At 35.2% G+C, this 23,573-nt stretch overlaps 1 protein-coding gene across 3 annotated transcripts; it reads left to right on the forward strand.

Annotated features, from left to right (window-relative positions):
* Positions 1-10,987: 10,987 nt before the first annotated feature.
* LOC135075887 (uncharacterized) lies at positions 10,988-14,506 on the forward strand. Of its 3 annotated transcripts, none has more exons than XM_063970348.1 (6): positions 10,988-11,402; positions 11,707-12,006; positions 12,215-12,680; positions 13,137-13,287; positions 13,439-13,768; positions 14,271-14,506. In XM_063970348.1, exons 3-6 carry the CDS (start codon positions 12,605-12,607, stop codon positions 14,449-14,451), a joined length of 738 nt encoding a protein of 245 aa, XP_063826418.1. In that variant the 5' UTR covers positions 10,988-11,402; positions 11,707-12,006; positions 12,215-12,604; the 3' UTR covers positions 14,452-14,506. The 3 variants fall into 2 exon arrangements, 2 of the variants coding, with proteins under 2 accessions (XP_063826418.1, XP_063826417.1); XM_063970347.1 differs by having other exon boundaries at positions 12,215-13,287.
* Positions 14,507-23,573: the final 9,067 nt, after the last annotated feature.

The raw sequence follows: 23,573 nt of genomic DNA on the forward strand, positions 1-23,573 counted from the left end.
ATGGGAAACGGGTGGCCAGCCCGAGAGCGGCGGACTGTGGTGGCTGTCCACTGGTGTCGAGTTACATACCAGTTGTGTTGAAAAATAAGACTGCCCCCGAATCAGTAATAAGATCGTTTGGATGTGGCATTAAGGTAAAACATTTTTATTGATTACTATCAAAGAAAAGAAAGAAAAAATCATAGAAGAGCACAAGCCCTGAATATTATGATTTTACAAAACTGTGAGCTGTTTTGGAAAATAATTAAATTAACGTTAAGAGCAATGTGTCAGCAGTGAGGATGTAGATGCTTAAAGGTTTTCTTAAAAACAAGTAAAAATAAAGAAGCTTCTGAACTTTATCCATCCTTCTTGGAATTCGCTAATATAAATGATGACTTACTCAGAAATAATGTAGAGATTATGAGAAGCGAGAGTACTCTCAATATATTTACATACTTCGTGGAAAACTAGAGTTATAAAATCATACATAACACATCCTTGCTGCGAAATTCATTCCTTCATTTGCTTGGCTCCGATTACATTATGCAATTGATGCACTCTCCATATTCTCCTACTCTACGTTAACTCATCACAGCGTGTAACTTTTCAAAGAATCCCACGTAGTAACCCTATCACTGCGTTGGCTACTTTGGATTTAGTTCCTCGATGGAATGGAATTCGATGACGTAATAACTAATCAAGCGACTAATGATGACGAATATGCTGAAGATTAATCAGGATAACCAGATAAAGGGCGAAGGGTTAAGCCAGGTGCGCGTGTTTTGTGGGGTAGAAGTTTTTATAATCCTTTTATGCATTTAAAGTCATTACTATTAAGATATCACGATAAACACATTTAGTTAATTATATTTATCTATTATTCAGAAGATATAAATTCATTTTCGTGTTTTGAAAGAAATAAAAATAAATACTAAACAGAATTTGCATATATTGCTTAGATTGGAACTGAATAATAATTTGGGCAGTTGTAATTGAAAATTTTCACAAACTATTAAAACTTTGCCAATATGACGTATAAATTAATCCCAAAATTACTTTTCGTAATTCAGTTCTACGAAAAGTTTTATAACCACAAACAAAATTCAGAATAATATTTTGTAGAGCCTGAATATTCTAGTGGATTTATCGTGAATTTTTATACGTATTAAATAATAAATGATAATAGACTACTCAAAAAATATTTTCTTACTCAAATGGTTGCTTTATAACTCTTCATAGGATAAAGCTTATTCCAGGAATAAACGCAGTACATTTTATTCTATGAAAAATAAAGATTAGTATTGTAAAGAGGAAAGATTTATTTGTTTGTATTGGATTAGCTCCTAAACTACTAGACCGATTTAACAAATTCTTTCACCATTAGAATCGTACATTATCCCCGACAAACAGAGGCTATATTTTTTTACTGGTGGTACGAAGTTCGCCGGATCAGCTATGACAAATAAAACACATTGCAAATAAAGTCACGATCACTGCCTTGTCTCCCAATAAAATAGATAATACTAACCGAATCGGTTCAGATTGGGCCATCCAATGACAATGACAGACTCCATGATAATTTGATCGAGCTCAGCTTTAGCTATTAGGCCTGTATTGTAATTAGCCAACGATGTACTAATTACTTTCCGGACGAATAAATTGGACGGTTGAACTAAAATGTAAATGTACTAAATGTGCAGATACTATTATGATTTCACTTCTTTATTCAGTGGCATAAGGACACAATTCTAAAATTAAATTATTGAAAAACTGTTCTTTAGTTTTATAGCTCTAATAACCTCCTCCTTTTTTTAAGTCGGTTAAAAAGATGTTACATACACTTTCATTGCTTACACTGTGATAATTAGATTTGTCTTATTTTTGTGGTCAGCAAATTAATAAAGTGTTTTAAAAATATTAATTATTAATAATCATCAGCTTGCATCAAACTGCAATAAGGACTTAATATAGCACCTTTATGCACATTTCACTAGCACATTATTAAATTATATCCCTAGCATGTGAGTGATTTTACAATTAAATCTAGATTAATATGGGCTAATTACAATTTCGCATATTAGTTCACGACTGTATAATCAAAGGGAAACATTAATATCTGCATGGAGGTACTGAATAATTTTGGATACGCAATGTTTACTTGAAATGGTGACTAATACGATAATTAATTATCCAGAAATTAATTATATGACTATAAATCTGGTCATTTTGCAGATTGGTCATTTTGCATTACATACAGACGATAATTAAGCTTACCGTGTTTTCTAATAGTATTTACATGCCTACATTATAGAGTTTAAATAGATTCTAGTGTCTGCCTGACACTAGGTCTAAGTAGCTCTCTTATTGCCAAATATGCATCGAAACAAATCAAATTTTAGATAGGCGCTTACATACCTTACTCGTATGCATTATCCCAGACAGCATCTCACTTAATATCAGGTGCGATTGCAACTTACTTTGTGCTGCTTAAAAACCAATAAGGCTGGGTTGCTCTTGGTTGATCTGACTTTAACTTTAACAAACGTCAAAAATCTGTCAAAATTCATAAAAAACAGCGGTTATCGTTATAGTTAAAGTTATATGGTGCATTTCAGCTTCAATTGTGTGATGATGGTGTAGAATGTAAAATATTTGTATTTTAAATACTTAAAAGTAAAAACTCCAACGACAAAACACGGCTACTTAATAACTTCGAAGTTACACAGAAAAATCTCTTGCACAAACGGATTTTGGGGAACAAAGAAAACAGAAGTACGTAAGTATCTCATTACAGAAGGCTTAATTTCAAAACCTCGAGTCGTGAAAGGGGATTTCCATTTTTTAACCCCTGGAGAATAGAGGGATGACCTCTGAGAAAAAAACTAATCTGGGACAAAAGACTGAATGTACGTGTTCTTTGTAAGTGGGTGTTTTATTAGTTTTTGGACGATTTTTAAGTAATTTTCGGCTTTGTAAAACTAGGCTTTGTGGATTTAAATGCTTAAGTAGAATTTCATACTCGTATAGCTTTGAACGTTTTATTGTTATTGTAAGCAGTTAATAAGTACTTGTGTTATGGTTGAAATAGCAACTAAGGCCGGGTATCAGAGAAAATGGCGAAAATGAGGTTTTCATTTTTCATTTTTGAGGTACTAAACAGTAAAATAAAAGGCTAAGATTTTTTTTGGGCATAGTTGAGGATATTTTCTAGGGCTATTAACGGATGGAAACACGATTTGATGAAGTTGACTCGATAGAATAAATTCCCAAAGTTACCTCTATTCGTTTTCTAATTATGGTTTTATTTTTAAAATAAGCGATTTGAGATTCTAAATCTTTTACTAAACTAAAGTTCAGAAATAACTTGAGGGCTTTTAACGGATGAAATTTTTATATTGCGTCTTATTTAGTTACTATGTTAAAAAATGTGGAAAAAATCGCCCATGACGGCTTGGACAATCTCAATCAGTCGCGCGGTGGCGCTTACGGAGGACGGACGCGTGCCAGTTTTTTGGCCGTGACAGTTCTCGATTTGTCAATATTTTTGACAATGATGACTTTGATGAGTCACAGTATAATAATACCAGTGTTACTGGAGAAAGCTAAAATTTTTGATAATTAAGAATTCTGAATTTTGTCTACCTATTGAAATTTAAATCGTTGGCATCCTTTTAAACGAAGACTCTACTCATGATACATAGTACATTCCTCAAATATGAGACAAAACCAATTAGTTAAAATTACATTTTAATAGTACCTACATACAATCGTCTTCACTCTTTAGAAGAGCACACTGACACAAATAAATAATAAAAAATTAGGTCAGTGGGTCAAATATAGGGGCAGCTGCACGTCACTGAAAGAAGATTCTGTTTACTCGGCATCTGGGCTGGAGAACATGAATCCTTGCTTACAGATGCAGATGTAAATAGAGTTATAATTGGACAAATTTTACATAAAATGTTTAACAGAACTCAGTTAAAAGACACATACATGGAATACCAATAAGGTTGCGGAGGGAAAGCTACCTATTATAAACTAGCGGCCGCCCGCGACTTCGTTCGCGTGGACCTCGTTTTACCCCCGTTAGATATGATGTTTTACCTCATTTTACCCATGTTGATAGATGGCGTTTCACGGTTTCCCCCGAATGAATATTTACGAACGTCATACCGTAGTTTGTCCAGTGCTGTAGATTTTAACCAATGACGATAGATGGCGCTTTTAGACACGTCTTATTTATTTATTGAAATTTATTTGCCACATATCGTCATAATGTTAATCTGGGTTATAAACAATAATACTGTAAAGTTTCAACAAAATCCGTTCAGTAGTTTCTGCGTGAAAGAGTAACAAACATCCAGACATCATGACACCCAGACATCCAAACTTTCGCCTTTATAATATTAGTAGGATATTTCACAATCCAAACTAATATTTACTATTTAGCATTTACTTACAGTAAATATTAGTTTGGATCGTGAAATATTTAAAATAAAAAAAAGAATAAAACAAAATAGGGTTTCAAATTACCTATCTATAATCTAATATTATAAAGAGGTAAAGTTTGTGTGTTTGTATATTTGTTAAATTGTAAGGGGTAATCTCGGGATCTACTGAACTGATTTTAAAAAATCTTTCACCAATAGAAAGCCACATTATATCATTCTGAGTGTAATAGGTTATATAAAAACCAAAAAATTCCACGCGGGCGAAGCGGCGGGCGGAAAGCTAGTTTATTTATAATTATGTAAGAGCATAATTATTAAAGTCGAAGTCAAACATTCTTTATTTGTGTGGACCTATATTAACGAGAGATTACAAGAGATTACAAGGCGTCAAATATTTCAAGAAAAAAATTAAAAACTATTATAAAGCTAAATTTTGCTCTCATGGAGCCTTTACCTACTCTGACAAATTAAGACTTAGAGAAGAAACTAATACTAACTGTCCTGCAATGAAAAGCTTGATCGGGTACAACACCTCAAGTTATTTCAGAACTTGATTTCATTAAAAGACTCCGAATATCAAATCGCTTAGGTATCTAAAGTCAAACGATTCTGAAATGTCAAGTGGAGTAATGAATAACCCATTAAGATAGTAGCGCCCTCCTGTCAATGACATACCTGGAACGATAGAGTTTTGAACAACTAATAAAAATGCTTTGTCCTAAATGACTGACGGATATCGTAGAGACCTGAAAGTTGGAAGGTGTGTTCTTTTTATGACGTAGGCATCTCATAAGAAAAGATTTTCCGAAATGGGGTCATGAAATGAAGGGGGTGAAAAAAGGGGGCAAAGTTTGTATGGGACAAAGTGATTCCTTGGTTCAATCTACTTGAAATTTAGTTTAACAATACCTTAATATAATTCATGAAAGACGTGTGGAACGAGTAGAAAGTAATTTTGGCAGTCATTTTCTTCGAAGTTGATATCAATACTACTTAGTGCCTTTGATTTAATTACTTTTTATTTTTACAAGTGTTTGAAAACTCCATTTCAGATTGTGTTCAATGTCAAATGAAATCTCAAATTGAAATGTCTCAATCTCAATGAGGAGACTCTGTATTTATTCCTAGAATTCCCCAAACACCGTCAAATTACCCTTTCGAATTCAAGACAGTGCAGTTTCCCATCAGTCTGCTTCGTAATGACTATAAACAAAGCTCAAAGTCAAACTCTAGGGACCTCTGCTTAAACTCCCATGAGTGCACAGAGGTACGCAGGTAACCGCGTGTGATGCTCATAGCAATTTTCGATAGGTACAGAACCCCGTACATACGTCATACATATTATAGAAAGAAAACACCCAGACCAATACAAACAAATATGTTTCTGCAATTTTAGTATGATATTTTTATTTATTAATAAACAAAGAGACTGAACAAAATTGATGCGTACCTATACTGATTAATGTTATTAACCACATGCAAAGCTTCGTGAATTGCAACAACTATAATTAAATTTATTATCGAAGCTCTAAATAATCGCTACTAAGAGTAACTTATCATAAAAAAAAATTCCAATCCCTCAAGCTCCCAAGGGCCTACCGATAGGTCGGGTGACGTAATCTTGAAATCTTTAAGCCGGCGCAGAACTTCCAGAAGGTCGGGCGACGCCACGGCCACTTTGAACCGTGTTTACTTCTGCAGTTATATTTTATATTTATATATTTATTCGATTCTAGAATATATTCCCAAAAAGTCTGAAAGGTGTTTTAATTTGTATCACTTGGATATGATTTCTAGTAGAAAGTGTTGTGAGTGTGACGCTTGAAGGGAAGGAAGTCAACCTAACCTAACCAACTGCGTATTTCTATACTGTGTAGCTGGAAATTGTGGCGGGAGCTCTTTGACGCGCTGTTTTCGGCGAAGAATAGCGCGCGCAGATTTTGACAGCGCGAAATACCTACTTTAGAAGAAATACCAAGCCTTAATACTAGCACTACCTACGATTTTTTACTGCTGACAACAACGTAGCGCATAGGCTTAGAATAAAGTGTGCCCCAGGTTCATGTAGACAGCTCGTAGACAAATCGTGTAGTTTTCCTACACACAAGTACACAACGCACCACACTATTCTTTAATGCAGCCACTAAAACGCTGCTTACCATAATCAGACCTTTTAAGTCTGCACTTCAAAACGACACATGAGCATGAATTCAGGAATAACCCCAAGCTTTCGTCTCTAACTGAAACTAAAAGAATCTAAGCCATTTGAATTTCATAATAATTATGTACAATACAAGCATATTTGAAACTTTAGTATATCCGCCGTGTTAACGATGCATCTTAAAAATATTTTCCAAAAACATCGACGCTCAAAGCATGCAAAACAGTATGCGTTATGAAACCATAAACTGCAGCACCCCAGTGATTCAGTAAGCATATTAAATTACAGGTAATAAAAACTTTACAATGGGTGGCAAAAAGGCATGCAATAGTGATGTGAGGCGGGGAATGCTCGCCGAAGCGGTAAGAAAATAAATTGTAACCTGTAAGTAAACAGAACCTTTTTTTAAATTAGTTTATTTATTAACAACATTCAAATATAAAATGTGAAGTTTAATTAATTGGTTTTAAATAGGTCCTAATATTTAATAGGTACCTACATTAAAATGTTTCTAAATAGTGTGAACAGTTTATAAATTGATACCAAATTATGTAGGTTCTGTAAAAATAGACTGACAGTTCTAGATTCGCATGTCTATCAATAATTTTATGTGCCCTACTTTTGTCTTACATTTACGGGCATACCTAATAATACTAATCTGCGTAAATATGTTTTGAAATAACTTTATTTAAAGTAACTTTGAATAATAATCATGTCCCAACACTAAACGCCTCGTCCATCAGGGATGCATGCTCTTCCCGGCTTGTGATTTTATGCGACATTAAATTATGAATGAAGGATGTGGATTTATAAGCCTTACTTGGTGTCAACCTGCGTGAGAGTAACGTGAACTAATTTAGAAAAAGCTTCATTTAGAAGTTCACCATTTTAGTCATTGCTTCTAAATGAACAAATTGTAAGTTGTGTTTTAGACTGTACATCTTTAGATAGTTATATTCAGTTTCATAAAGATTCTATAAGATGAATACAGCACAAGCAAACTTCAGTTTACTTTTGCTTTGCTAGGTCCAGTATCGACGTCTTTAAATTGCATAAGTTTTTAAATTAGGTCGAATTATATATCCGGAGTCGGATTCTTCAGAAGTTCCGCTGTCCGGGCACCCGGGTGGCTATAAATTGTTCAAGAGAACAAATAACTTGACTTTAGAAATTAGCTTCAAGTAATTGTTGAAGAGGGAATAGACTGCATAACTAAGGAAAGATGAGGCAGACGTTTTTCGTATAATGATTAGGCTACGCAGGAAAGGCCGGATCGATAGCAACACATAGTACTTTAGGTACCTATTCAACTTTGCTACTTTATACACTACAAGGATAATTCGCTATTCGTATGTACTAAAAGACTTCCGTCAATTCTGCGTACTGGCACATAGTACGTAGAACTGTCGGTCGATTAGGCAGCAAGGTTCTGGAGTGTAGACCACATATCATAGAGGGAATCATAGAGAGAAGTCTATGTTCAGCAGTTGTGGACGTCCTTTGGCTGAAATGAGAATATGCTCCTCCACTTACCTAATTTATAAAGAAGTAAGTTTGTATCGATATTAATATTGAGAATTTGTATCCAATGTTAAAGTGTTACCGTGTTGGCTGTGCAAAATCCTGATACCAGATTGTATAAGCCACAAATAGCCCATATTTTTAGTCCCGGTATTGTTATTATAATCCCAATATTGTAATCAGTGCTTCATCTGCCACATTATGTATACTAAACCCCTGTTACTAAAAATATTATTAGGTAACTAAGAGTTTTAAATCGTCATTCAGTTATATCTTTATTTACAGAATCAATTTGCATTACCTCACTTTTCGTAAAGAATACATGCGAAGACGTTAATTAAATTCTCCTGATAAAAGATAAATCGATTAATTGAAAAATTAGCGCTTAAAATATCGATTATCATTTTAATTTCATGTTTCTGCTTGCGTACGCAAAACGTGTCATTATGGCATTATCGAACATGAATAAGTTAAATTAATATGGTTTTCTTAATTTTTTACAAGAGCATCCTTAATTTGGGCAATTATTTAAATTGTGGTAAAGGTCATCAATATACACGTCAAACCAGTTGAGGTGAGAAAGTTATCAAAATTAACTTATCTACGTACGAATTTGCATATTCAGGGGTCTATACGACAATAAAGTACAAAATTATTTTTGTTTACTATGTACCTTGATGTAGGTACCTCTATTGTAGTATGTAATACCTATTAGTCTAATTTCTTTAAAACTGTTATTTTTTAAATTTCACCTAATTTACAGGAAAACCCTTCAGAAAACAATGATTAATCTAACCATCTTCCCAAAAAGTATACTGTCGTGTCATGTTTTCTCTTTCTTGGAAGAGTCAAATGTATAGGTACGTCTCATTTTGGACTTCGTAGCACATTCCCCATTTTCTTGTGAATTCTCGTTTCTAAGGAGGAAGTTAATTGGAAATAGCTTCGATGCTCACATTTTTATATACGGAATCTCTCCACTGTTGATTGCCTTGGAACTTAATTTTTTTCCATACAAACTGCCTGCAATTACCGACCGATGCAAAGTGATGCTTCATTGAGCGAAGCTTAATCACATCGATAAAAACTGAATGACACGCTTTAATAGTGTCGCGAACAAAGGGCTGTAAAACTTTATCGACATCGAGTCTCCTTTTGTTTGAAAGTTGTTCGAATGTCAGGCTAAGTAATGTCCGGTGTCAGGTAAAAAGATAATTTGTTGGAATGGTTACGTGGGCGGTTATTTCATTAACTATGGGCATTATGGCAGCAGTGAGTTAATTACGAGCTTCTGACATCTGAAAGATACTGAAATCGTAAACTCGAGATTTTTCATAATATAACTTTTTGGCTTCTAGTTTTATTTTGTTCTGTGAGTTTTTTAATGTGATTTCATGACTAACGTGGAAATTCTCATAGTTTGTACATATTAATTTGACGTTTTGTAGATTACTTTGAATCATTTGGTTGTGACTTTGGAAAATAAATTAAAGGATGAGCTAGAAATTACTTTTCACGCTGCTATAGAATCAAACCAACGAAAACTAAATGTCCCACGCACCATCAATCTATCGATACCGATGATTGAAGACATCACTACCACGCCCGCGGTCGTCCTTACGCAAATTACACCCCACATCGCTCACTCTTACAGTTTGCACCTCTCGCTCGTTTTGCAAATTTATATGAATCATTATTGGCTTGAATTATAGTACAGCGAGTCGTGTCTGTACAGACTGCATGGGAGGATGTATGAAGATAGTTTTTGTAGACGAGTTTATATGGAATGTTGAATACATTGTATTAATGACATACTTGAGAAAGCTGTACGTACGTGTTATTGAACATATTTTTTTTAGGAATTGAGCGAACGCTATTACAAGATATTTATAAAAGTATTTTAATGTTTTGAAAGACACAGTAAAGAAATTATAAATAAAGAATACAGCACAACAACGTAATATTGAAATTTCCGCATTATTATCCATCTAGTTATTTTCAGCAGAGTAGTTTTTCCATCGAGAAGTCACTAAGGCTGAGTTGCACCACCTTATTTTAACCGTGACTACAACCATATTCAGTATATTTTGTATGGAGTTTGAGTTTTGACGGACTTTTGACATTTGTTAAAGTTAAAGTAAGATTGTGAAACCAATCTATAGTGTTATTCATAATACAATTTACTAAGCAAGTAAACACGTCGAAATAGTACGAGTATATTAGTCTTAATACTTCAGTTAATTCATAATATACCATCTCCAACACTGCATTCGTGCCTCCACAGCAAACTGCGCATCAATAACGCATAGAGGTGTTATCAAGTCCCCTTTAGCTTCGGTAAGAAGCCTTTCTTCAATGTGCTCCGCGTATATTTCAAACGAAGAGTCGTCCCATCGTGATGATGTAAGACCGAGCGCCCTTTATGGTGAATAGCTGTTTAGTTTATATTGAAGTTATGGGTCTTTATGTATAGGCGTTTGAAAGTTTTCGTAAGAACATTGATAGGCAATTAGATTAGGAAAAGCTACGAGCATATAAAATACAATAGCTAAAAAGTCATAAAGGCCACTATTATTAAATTATTCAGGACTTGTTAAAAATTGGTGAACAAAAAATATTTTAAGTTTGTGTGAATTTGGAAGTGGGGTAACTGATGAGATGTATAACTCTTCCGTGCCACAAATAATATAATACACTAGCTTCTACATTATAAATAAATTCTATGTTTCCAAGTACTAGGTAATGTTGCAAATTCCAATCTTTTATTCCTTGAATGAATCTATTGAGAAAACCTCTTTTAATTTAGCATAGAGTACTTATTAGTCTGTCGTATTTCATAGACGTTTAGGAATAAACTGTCAGTTATCTCCGCAGCAAGTCGCCTACAAAATGTACATTAAAAATATTCCAATCTTTTCCAATATTATCTTATTAGTCTCATTATTCTACAGGATCAAGGGCGACTTTGGCGTTATTAAAGAACAAAGCCAAATTGCATCAAGACCTCAGCTCGAAAACAATTTTAACAGAACTCCGAGTGAGGCCGCAATTACAACCGCTATTACAGAGGACGATGAAAAATTTGACGATAATGAACTCAAGAAACTTTTTGTGCAAAATTTTAAATCATATGAAAATTTGGAGAAGGAAAGAAACGGGAATGGCACCCACGGGACTGTGCGAAATACAAGGGACGTAGCGAATAATACTTCTAAGCTCGGGATAGAATGCCTCTCGTGCTTTGCAAATGGGACCTCGTCGGCTGATACTAACTGTTACAAGGGGGTGTAAGTATCACTTTGTATTTAGCCTGGAATTATTTTTTCAATTACTTCTGTCTTAAATGGAAAAGGAAAATTTTAAAGTTAGAACACTAATTAGGTTTTGTCTTAGGTAAACAGTGTTTGGATAACCCTTTTATAGCAATGAAATAATAATAATCTAATTTGAAAATCCAAGAATCTAGATCTATCTGATTGAGAACTCAAAACAGTAATTATAGAAGTGCAATCAATTTCAACTTACGTACCTATAACTAATGTAGCTCAAATTTTATTGGTGTTGATGTTACTTTATCATTTTTTGTTCTAGATCTTCAACAGTTAAGTGTTCAGATGCTGAACAATGTTTCGTTGAACTCCATCCCCAATATTTACGCCGTGGTTGTATCTTACCAACGCGGGTCAATAGGACATATTACTGCAAATGCCCGCTGTGTAACGACAAGCCATCTTACGATGTCAGTTACTACAATTACAATTCGATCAACGACTGGACTTTTGACAACTTCTTATTGCAAAAACCATTGGCCGGCTTAGATCTTATGTGCAAAGTTTGCGATACATCTGGAACTAATCAAGTTTATGATAAGAATTGCAGACAAGGGAGAGGGTGAGTTTATTTATTATATTTTTGTTTTCTATGATTGTTGTTATTCTTATGAAGTTTAATTGGATGCTATTTTTGGCTTGTGATTGTAAGAGGATAACAGAATCTCATTGTTTTATGATACTCATTTTATTAGTTGTGGCTATAAACATGATGTAGCCCCGAGAAACACTTAACACTACACTCTTCTCATTCTAATTTAATTTTTCAGTGCCGATTATATGGTTTGCGGCCATAATCAATTATGTTACATTAATATTGATGACGAAGTCGACCATGTATCCAGAGGCTGCAAGTCAAAGCCAGTTTATAATACGATGTATTTTTTCTGCAACCGAAGTGGATGCAATAACGCTGAGCACTTGAATCCGAAATTGGCATTTAGAGCACTGCCAACATTGATGAATGAGAAAAAAATTAAACGCGCTAGAAGTGGCGTGGGAAAAATCCACCTTCATGGGCATAATTATTTCATCTGGATATGCATACTTTTTATTTCAAAATATTAACTCGTTCTGTAATCTATGAATTCTGACAGAAAATTTATGACGTTTGACATGTTTACATGATGTCTGATTTGCAAATGTAACAAAATACAAAAATGCGAGCTGAATATTTATTTTACTTGATCTCCATTTACGCACAAGTTTCTTGTGAAGATACCGGAATCGTCAAAAGTAAGAATCCTTTGCCTTATTTTAGAAGACAAGTAGAAGAACTTACTGAAGATAGTACAATAGAAACTACTTTGTCTGACGATTTGAAAAACAACATAGTTTCATTTCTTATCAAAAATGCTAAAAAAATCTACAATGAGCTCGATGAAGTCAGTAACTTCCCATCTCCTTCAGTATGTACTTCAACTAAAGAGTATACTTTCATTGGTACAACATCTAATAAGCCCAGTGACTTCTATCATGATAATGATATTGATTCAAATTCTACACCAACTTCCGATACTACTAATACACCAACCGATATTACTGCAATATCAAAACCTAGTAGACCATATTCAAATGTAACATCAAATGTCTCTGATAAAGATATTATGGAATTGTCAACAACCGCATATGATTTAACTGAAAAGGAAGAATTAATGCATCTCTCAAAAAATTTAATATCTTATGAAACAGATCGAAAGGAACGAGACAATGAAATACAAACTTTGCTCCATTATGGAAATGGGTCCCTGACTGACAATGATCGCATACCCGATCATTTGAGATCGTGTATCATATGCAATAATGTTGTGATGGAGGAGTGTAATAATCCAACGAAACGACTGTGAGTTTCTTGATCATTTTTAAATAATGTGTAGTATTGATGTACCTATTCTTAAAATACATTCACACTTATGCTAGGTTAAAATACAAGATTTTAAACTTCACCCACACTGCAATTTGATGATATTTTTTCATAATTATCTGCTCCACAGAATCCCAGCGACGGTCTGCCAACGTGACGACGATTTGTGCTATTCAATGCACACTCCGTTCGGAGTGATAGATCGTGGATGCTACAACGCAAATCACAACCTCACCACCTACGTATGCGCGTGCAATCTATGCAACTACATATCAATTTCTGAAATGCCGTACATATTTTCCAAGAAGCGGGAATGGGTCGATAATGTGGTTGAACTCTCACGTACAAGGCACTTTAGAAAATCTGTGTTTAAGGATATGTCTTGCTTGAAATGCGAGTCGAATGCGACGGCTAAGACGGGAGATATGCTTGATACTGCTAACTGCTTAGAAGGAAATATGTGAGTATTTTTATCGCATTCTTATGAACTGTTAGACACCGTTTTAAAATGGTATCAGAACTTTATTTTTAAGTTATCAATTTGACACCCTTGACGATGAAATTAAGATACCCATCGTATCTGTTACCTATTAATTTGTTAATGCTCTTACAATATAATGCTTATAGTTTTCTTGTTATACAATTCAACTTTAGTAATTTAAGCCTACATACAGACTGTCAGTCAGTTCCTCTATAGTTTTTAGGGACAATCAATTCTATTTAACTAAGAGTAAATTTTTTATTTCACATTTTGTGGTTTTAGTAAAACTATTTATGGGATCAGCTTTTATGTACGAGTATTGTTAGCACTTTTATTATATGCGAGACACATAAATTGCCTCAACCGTCTGACAATCGTCTGGACAAACTAGGCCATTCTTCTATGATTACGGTCCACGTTGCGCTCTACCATCGTAATTGAGATCAATGGTTAGACTTGAACAGCTTATATTTCATTCCAGTGGTTCTCTACCTATTGAAGAATGTAAAGAAGACGAAATATGCGGTGTTAAGGCAATCAGAAACGATGGTTACATGTGGCGAGGATGCGTTAAATACCCCCTTTTCAACTACTGGTGGGCTCTCTGCGATACTGATCTTTGTAATTACGATACAATAACCTCCATTTACGATTTGGATTAGAATTTATTTAGTCTCTTTTAATAATTTTTATTTTATTACATTTTATTTTCTTTTATCACTTTTTTAATTGGTAGCTCAGACACAATACCTTCGCCACTTAATTTACACTTTCACGTAGAGAGTATTAGATTGAAATTATTTTAGTTTTAACAAAATTCTAGATATTAATATTTGATTGATAGTTTGAAGATCAAATGCTTTTCAAGTTAATTGGTGCAAATTCAAAAGGCTTGCTACTGGAAATGTGTATCAATATTTTATCAAACGAAAAGCCTGGCAGCCCTCCGTCAGAGAAATACGTTTAGAGAAAGTGGTTAAGATTAACGGAGCAAGCCCTAAGTCAGTGTTTCTCAAACTGTGAATTTTATTTCGCTATCATAGCACACTAAGATACCTTTGTATTTATTTTTATCAACATTCAATTAGTAACAACATAATAACTAAATTCAGCAAAACATAATAAGTTTAGGGGTACCAGAATATTTCTTTCTTGACTCAATAATAGTAAAACTCCACCACTCAAATACCGTTTTAATACATAACAAAGTAGGTCTTCGTCTAAGCATAGATTTATCAGACCTTTCAAAGATTTGTGGGTGGGGTGGGGTATATTGAGGGTGCAGACAATTGTTTTTGTTTGAGAACCATTGACTTTTTTGGACGTAGGTAGCCATGATCCAATTGAATTTCACGGTTGCAGAGGATCCCTTTGAAGGATTTCATATGGTGGAAACAAGTCTGATGAACTTATACTTTGAACCGCTGATCCGGAACTGCCGATAAACATCTGAGTGCATTTTAGCTGTGCATAAAATATTGCATGTTCTTAAGTTGATTTTATTTGAGCCTTTGAGCCTACGTAAAAAAATTTACTTATTTTCGTTGTAGTTTCCTTCAGGCCAAAATTCTTGATTGTAAGCTTAGTTTTATGGGTATCTCGGACGTAGTAGATCACGAAAAAAATTGATGAAAATGAAAAAGCACCGTAACGTGGTGTAGAACATAAAAATATTTTAAACTTCTGCGATAAAACTATTTGTAGTGCCTAAATGTCTGATATTTGGTGGTCTGATAGATCTATAATATCTATAACTACGATGGTCCTATACTTAGATCGATAAGTAGTATCACAAATTTCTCATTACAAAAAAATACTACAACGTTTATGGCACTCCTTACCTTACCTCGTACACGTGATTAGGTTTCTGGCATGCCTCTAAGGATCCACACACACATACGAGTATTTCACTTGCGCTGTAGTATACAAAGGATTCTCTCCCCAAATCCCTTTTGGTGGAAAGCCAGCTTGAATCTTAGCAGCGACATTTTAATAAGTCAAACTGAAGTCTCTGACTAGGCATAACTTTGTATTTCTGGATCAACAAGATTGCTTTTGACTTCAACAGTTTAAACAACAGTCTGGGCGGTCAAGGTTGAACTTAAGAGTCAGTAAATATTCTTTGGCGTCAAGCCAGAATCATTTATGCGGACACAACTCCAGTTTTAGAGGTAGACTTATTTAGTGTCAGCGTTTATGTCATTTTTATAGTACGAGTAAGACCCCTTAAATTGTAGCCAGTTAGTAGGAATTTCGTAATTTTGGAACTATCGGAATCTTTCCATTTAGCAGTTATCTAGGTATTACACGACGAACTGCTTTTATTCAGGAATTTAGTAATCAGACAGAGTTACCTACTTAATGGCTGTCTTTCTTCCAAGTAAAACTAAAGCCCGCCTCGTTTAGATTCCCAAGAGCATTCTATCGTTAATATAAATTGCCTATTTTTACTAACATAATAGGTATTCTAAACTGTATCTTAATGTTGTTTTTGTTCACTTACTTTTTGTTTTGTTTTTATTAGGATCTAGATCGAACGTTTATTAATATAATCCCAAACCAATCCGCAAAATGAAAAGGAAGCGTTGTGTACTACCTCAAAAGATTGGATAGCCGACTCAAACGAGTGTAATGTAGAGAAACTTCAATTACAAGGGTAAGGAAGGGAGAAAACCACAGGCAAATACGTAAACACACATGGACAAGGGCTTCCACAAGGAACCCCATTTGGCGAATTGTTCAAAACATATTTTGAAGCCATCTCTCATTGATATTAGAAACAAAATGTCCTGATAACTTGCCAGGGACCGGCATTAGCGTAATACTCGGTAGGAATGTCCCCGTAATGACCGCATATATCTTTTTAATGAACTACTATCCTGCTTTTGCTATGCGAAAACGGGCTTTCAAGGCGACTCCCAAAATATATTGTTCGTCTTATAAATACCAGTCTACTCTTTCAAGTACACGCTAAGTGAATTTTCCCATTAAAATGAAGTTTTATTGCCTCGTCCTATTTTAAATGAAATTTATTATATGAAAAGATCCCTTATAGCTTTATCATGCCGAATAAAATGTTCATTTCGGAGGATTATGCGATGTGAACTCGATTGCGTGCGTAAATCAAATAAAGTTTTCATATAAAAGTGGATTCGATCCAAGGGCTTACGAGATAAGAGTGGTTCTTGAAATTTTGTAATTCAGAACACTTCAATGGTGTTGTGTGTTATATAATGAAAGAAGATTTGGGATTCGCATAGTAAGTATTCATTTGAATTTGAGCAATGAAGGTAATTTTACTCAAATATTCCATAGTGATTCTATTATTGAGATGAAATGACTATGAAATTCGAAAGAGCGGGCTCATTATCATGCCCCAAAACACAAATTCCTTAACAGTGTCGGTTACAACCAAATCACATATTAGTCTGACAAACAAATATTCAATCATCGCATCAAACTGTTCGCTGATAAAAAGCGTTCCTATTTTGGTCCAACAACCCGGTTGGAATTGAACAAAAAGTGAGATAATCACATCGCCCAGCGATCATTGCTTGCCCTTACTGGATTATAATAACAGTGTTTCGTTGCCGAACGGATAAGATGGTAATGAGTGGTGTAGAACGCAGAAGGCATGTTAGTTGAAATGCCTTGAGGGAGAGCCGCGTTTCTTTCAACACGTAGCGCACTGTGTGTTTAATGTTCGTATAAGGCCGGGTCCATAATGACGCTTGCCTATATAAAGTTTGGAAGTCATTAGTGCATGGATCATTCAGCCGGAGATTTCGTTTTGTTCTTAGTGATGACAGCGTGTCGAAATACGACGAATGGTATAAAGTGAGTTTTAAAAGATTTAAAAATAGATAGGTACTGGTGGAAAATGTATATTTTGGTTGTAAATTCTACAAATACAAAATAACATAAAATTGCTTAGCAAAGAAACATAAAATTGGGATAGCCAACAACAGTTGGGTTTTCTCAGTAATTGCTTCCACGATAAACTTAAAAGCTATTTATAGAACCTTTTGGGCCTTCTATCTACTGTCTTGAAGGTGAACCGTAGACGTAGCGATCACGACCTGAAACAAATTTGAATATTAGGTATATACGAGTAAAATTGTCTACCTCTAAAGCACTATTCGCTAAGTAACCCTCCAATAAGCCCGCGCCTTTACCGCCTCCTAACGCAAGCTATCAAAGGCGTCTGAGCGAGCTGAAAGGATTTAAGATTCGCAATCGTGTTGCCGTAAACGAGATACCATTTAGCCAAGGGCAAACACACGGGCCTGTTCTGTTTGCCGGATAAACTGCGTCTATAAGCCTTTTGGAACGAGAAAATTATAGGACAAAGTGAAGTTCCGCAAATGCTTGGGCGACGTGGGCTTGTAAATTTAGGTAAGACCGTGGAAGATTACTCGAAGACTAGTTGTAAATCTTACTAAATTGCTTGATGGATGTGATAGGATTTGATACTGGACTGGACAAGGATTCCTTGAAATATTTATAGTTAAAGTAATGAGAGCTTTTTGTAGTTGCCATGTTGCGTGAATTAGAAGTAATATAGCAATGATAAATTATACAATAATTCTTACTTTATAAAGTAAAGTCGGTGATATTTGTAATAAAACATTAATGCGGATGAAAAATGTAGTAATCCAACAAATCTGACAAATAAAATTAGAGTGTAATCATAGTACCATAGCACAGGAAAAAGCTCCCGTAGAATTTATATCTACACAAAAAATGTTAACGAGCATCGCGTACCCTAACTGGGCATCGATTTATATCTGTTTGCTGCCCGATTTAACTTTAGCACTGAAAAATTAAGCGATGTATCTCTGCAATTTAGAGTACATTTATACCTTATACGAGCAAATATGGTGTTTAGCTCGCAACATTTATAAACATCGGACACACGGACACAAGAATTACAGTCCGCTTTTTACACGATTGATTTATTTATACGTAGGCGCCAATTTGCGAAATGTATGTACTCAGATTAAGTAGAGTTGTGAAGTTTTGAAAAGGTCGTGTTTTTAAAGGACCGGTTTATTTTGGTAGGCTTTTTAAGCTTCATGCTCACATTTGAATATGTCGATATAAAAATAGGAAACATTGTTTTTAATCTCTCTGGCGGAAAATTGCAATGTTTATCAGCGAATGCTTTAATAAAAGATACATTTAACTTACATAGAAAATACTCAAAGAAAAACAAAGAAACTAATAGAAAGATTTCAATTAATACAGCGAAGGAGAAAGTAATATTATGGGAATATTTCAATGATTCAACAAACAAGGCGTACAACAAGATAATGGAATGATGAAACGAATGCCGATCAATATCTCTCGTAATTAAGGCAATATTTAGTTAATCTCACCACATAATCAGGAATGTAGCTCTGTCAGCGGCGACAGTAATATATCGCTGACATAAAACTCCGAGATTTGGGTAGATATCATTTCTTGAATAGTCGGTTTCCGCTCGAGAGGTACACGATCCTTCTTCTAAGTTGAACCCATAAAAATGTGGAAAAATTACTGAGATAACACGCGGTTGACATCGATCAACGTCGAACGTCAGCCAACTTGTATTATTCCGTTTCTGAAGACACTATTTTGTGTTGTGATAGCTATTGAATAATAAATTCGGAACAAGTCTCAGTATATGAAAATACAATGTTGTCTTACATCACTCGCACTATTTTGTTACTTTTTTCTTCTGAACAACCATTTTATCTTTGAAGCTAATAAAATAAAAATGTTTACACATTCATTTCTTTCTCCACGATATTAAAGATTTAGGTTTTTGCAAAATTATAATCCCATTTGGTCGGGAACCGAAATGAAATGGATTTTTGTAATACAAATCCCTTACTAGGTTTATGAAAGCATCCCAGAAAATAACATGTGTTGATAAGCCTGCCTCGATGGAATTTTCTGGTAGTGTATTTTATGTTCTTCCTATGTTCCATCAAAATTTTATGTACCTACCTGCAAATACACTGTATTATTTTGCTCTCATATGGATTCTGGATTGGGAACAAAAATAGAAGAGGAATTTGAACTTTTGTGTCATGTTATGTACATTGTAGTAGTAGAGTATTCTTTGTAACTCTACATATATGATTTTATGTACAAAGTTTTTTATATAAATAAAATTATAGCTTTTTAGATATGTCGCACCCTTAGAATGAAAGTGACTTAACTCAAAATTCCTGTTACTCTCGATTTCACCATAAACTGACCTTATAAAACATGCTCTATATCCCTGTATAGATAAAGTGACCTATCTCTTAGTAAAGGCAGAGCAACGCATACTTCGGTCTCTTTCACTAGTCCCGCTTTTCATGTATGCATATTGTGTGAAAGAGGCAGAACTAGTTTTACGTCGGCGGTGCTTGCGAGTGTACGTGTAAAACATTGGCGGATCTCGAATTGTATCTGTTTATTACAAAAATACTGTAAAGGTAAGTTCATGATTTTTTTGTCATAAAGTGACCTTTTAATAAATATGTCTGTATTTAAACTAAATATGTTAGAGTATTCAGTGTTCATTTATGGATTCGGTCTGTTTAGTTAAAAATATAAATGAAGGATACACGACACTTTTACGAATAGGACTATTTATGACTGAACTAACCTACTTTAGTTTTGATATTTTTGATATTGCGCCTGTGTAGAAGAAAAAATAAAAAGGACCGATTAACATATTTTTGGAATATGACGCTTTAATATAAAATTTGTTTAACCCTTAACCACTGACGTACGTACGTGGTACGTCGGTCAAACGGATTTTCGTTCAAAACTTCATTTTATGCGGAAATTTTTGCGTGTCCTTTTTGGTAGTTTCCTAGTGGCCAGAGATGCGTGTGCGACGGGAGAAAATAGATGGGTAGCACGTCCCTAAGTAGGAGAGCTAGACCACCCGACGTATGTGGTACGTAACGTCAGTGTTAGTGTAACTTTTTTAACTTCGCTTTTGTATGTTGGTCCATAGATAAAATTAATTGTTAGCAGTCTAATTTATTAACTTGGCCGTCTATATATAAAAAACCTTATTTACGCCAAAAAATATTAGAAATGACGAAGAAATTAGCAAAAAATCCAGTGGATGAAAATTTTTATATTAGTTGCGGTTTTCGAGGACAATCATCATGATGGTGAAGGAGCTTTAGTTCGTGGCTTTGGATTTGACTTCTTCTGAAGATTGTTTACCATATTTTCATATTTCCTAGCTAGTTTGAAGCACGGCAAACTGGTGACCAGGTCATCAAACAAAGAAAGGCTATAGAAAATAGCCTTCCTAAATGAACTGTATTAAAAAGTGACTTAATTTGTGAATTACTGCTATTGTGATTTTTTCCTGATTAAAACTATTATTAATCTTTAATATAGCCAAAATAGAAGTTCCTAGTGTTATCGAATATTTTTGTGTTGATTTTTAAAAAATGCCTGTCTAACTTTAATTATATCTGGAGGATTTCACCAATATCATACTATTCTATTAATATTACTATGTTTTTTTTACTATCTCTGTTTAATATAAATATGTGTAAATAATTTAAGTTCAAATTTCACCAAAGTTACTCTCTATTGATACATCAGGAGGTCTTCAAAGTTACGTACGTATGCCGTACGTACGTCAGTGTTAGTGTAACAAAATGACACGTCAGTGGTTAAGGGTTAAGATATGTATAAATTTATGTACTTAAGAGTTTAATAAGTTGTGTTGTTTCAGACTTTACTTCACAAGTTTACTAGTAAACTAAGAGCTAGTGAACGCCAGACCTACGTCATTTTATAAAAGCTGAAAGTTTATCAGCGTATGCTCCCAATATAGGTTATAATGTTGGTGAATTATGAAGTTTGGGTCATCGTGGCTTTGGGAGCTTTAGAGCTACCCTAAAAAACTGTCTGGCAAGGAGTTGGAACTGTCAAAACTGTGTGAGTGTTGGGGAAAATATTTCTAATTATTGCCAAAATATTAAACAAAAAAAATCAGATTTTATAGTATATCCTATATTGGGATACGCTGACAAACTTTCAGCTTTTATAATATGACGTAGGTCTGGCGTTCACTAGCTCTTACTCTATAGTCAAAATAAAATCAAGATGAGTTAGTTCAAGATATGTTTAGTTTGATGGTAATAACACCTCCAAACATGCAAACTGATAACGAAAACAAAGACAGGGAGCTTTTTTTCCCTCGGGGATGACGGAGTCAAACAGCTTCTGAAGAGCCTTTAGTGCCGGCGCTCCACCTGCTTTCAGAAGCTCAGCCGTGATTCGATCATCACCCTGTACCTTGTTGTTTTTCAGGTGTTTGAGAGCCATTCTAATCTCGCACAGACTGACGTCCGAGATATCTTATAGTGTCGGGTCAATCTAGCTCTTGGGTCTTCGGCTAGATTTGTGATCAGGTGTGCGTACACTCGTGATAATTTTCCGTAGAACCTCAACCTCTTCCAATATCTCAGGCCCCGACGAGATGACTCTGCCATCCTCGGTCTTCAGCTTGGTCAGTTGGCTTTGGCCAACAGACAGATCTCTTGCTATAGAGCCCTTGTTACGCTCAGTCGCCTCTTTAATTGGGTCTGTATCAAATTGGCGTAGGTCGCGAGTTGAGTATACTTGCAGAACCAAGTTTCTTCTGTCTTCCATAAGTTGGTGAGGTCAGAGATCTTTTTGGTTCCTTTTGAACGACGGGTTTTAATGAACTTAGATCCAGTCGTTTGGACAATTCCTACGAACCTGTCATTGCATTCGTCCACATTTCCGTAGTCTCCTAGGCATTTGAAAAGATTTTGCAATTCGAGATAAAAGCTTTCGGGGTTTTGGAGCTGGATGGGCGCTAGGCAGAGCGAAGACTTCATCACCTTCATTGGATTTGCGGAAGATATCGCAGTCATGCTCGATGGCTTCTCGATGTATGAAGAGCTTCTTAACAAATGGTTCTTAAAATGAACATGGACAAGACAAAAATCATGTCAAATATCCGTGTTGTAACCCACACCTCTGAAAGTTAGAGACTACACTCGAAGTTGTTGACAATTAAGTGTACCTGGGACAATCCAGTTAGGTAGGTCCAACTTCGAGAAAGAGGTCAACCGTCGAATTCATCTCGGCTGTGCTGCGTTCGGGAAGCTTCGCAATATTCTCACGTCCGAAATGCCGCAGTGTCTCAAAACAAAAGTCTTTGACCAGTGTGTGTTGCCAGTGACAACTTAAGGATCTGAGACGTGGTCGCTTTCTATGGGCCTCATAAGAAGGCCCGAGGGCGATGGAGCGTGCTATTCTCGGAGTCTCCCTGCGCGATCGAATCAGAAATGAGAAGATCCGCAGTAGAACCAAAGTGACATATCCCGCAGAATCGCTAAAATCATGTGGCAGTGGGCGGGGTACATAGCTCACAGAGTTGATGGGCCGCTGGGGCAAAAAAGTTCTCGAGTGGCGACCACGAGTTGAAAGACGTAGTGGCAGGCCCTCCACTAGGTGGATCGACGATCTGGTGAAGGTCGCGGGAGGTGCCTATGCGGGCGGCGCAGGACCGGTCGTTTTGGAAATCTTTGGAGTAGGCCTTTGTCCAGCAATAAGTAAACGTCATTCGACTGAAACGAACGACTAAGAAGCAAACTATACCCTTGGGCTATACTTCGGTTAGTTTTTTTCATACAAAAAGGCTACCTTATAGCACCCAATATCTGAATGTGTAATTCGAATTATCCGAATTATCCAACACTGTCTTATTGCTCACCTACCTACACCAAGAAATCTTTCACCCAAA

The sequence above is a fragment of the Ostrinia nubilalis genome, chromosome 11 (genome assembly GCF_963855985.1).
Source record: "Ostrinia nubilalis chromosome 11, ilOstNubi1.1, whole genome shotgun sequence".
NCBI lineage: Eukaryota > Metazoa > Arthropoda > Insecta > Lepidoptera > Crambidae > Ostrinia > Ostrinia nubilalis.

Excerpts from the sequence above, each read along its gene's own strand:
- LOC135075887 (XM_063970347.1), top strand. The coding sequence starts at position 12,605 with ATGCGAGCTGAATATTTATTTTACTTGATCTCCATTTACGCACAAGTT. Across the intron at positions 13,288-13,438 it reads AATAATCCAACGAAACGACT|AATCCCAGCGACGGTCTGCC; the intron begins GTGAGTTTCTTG and ends TCTGCTCCACAG. Across the intron at positions 13,769-14,270 it reads AACTGCTTAGAAGGAAATAT|TGGTTCTCTACCTATTGAAG; the intron begins GTGAGTATTTTT and ends ATTTCATTCCAG.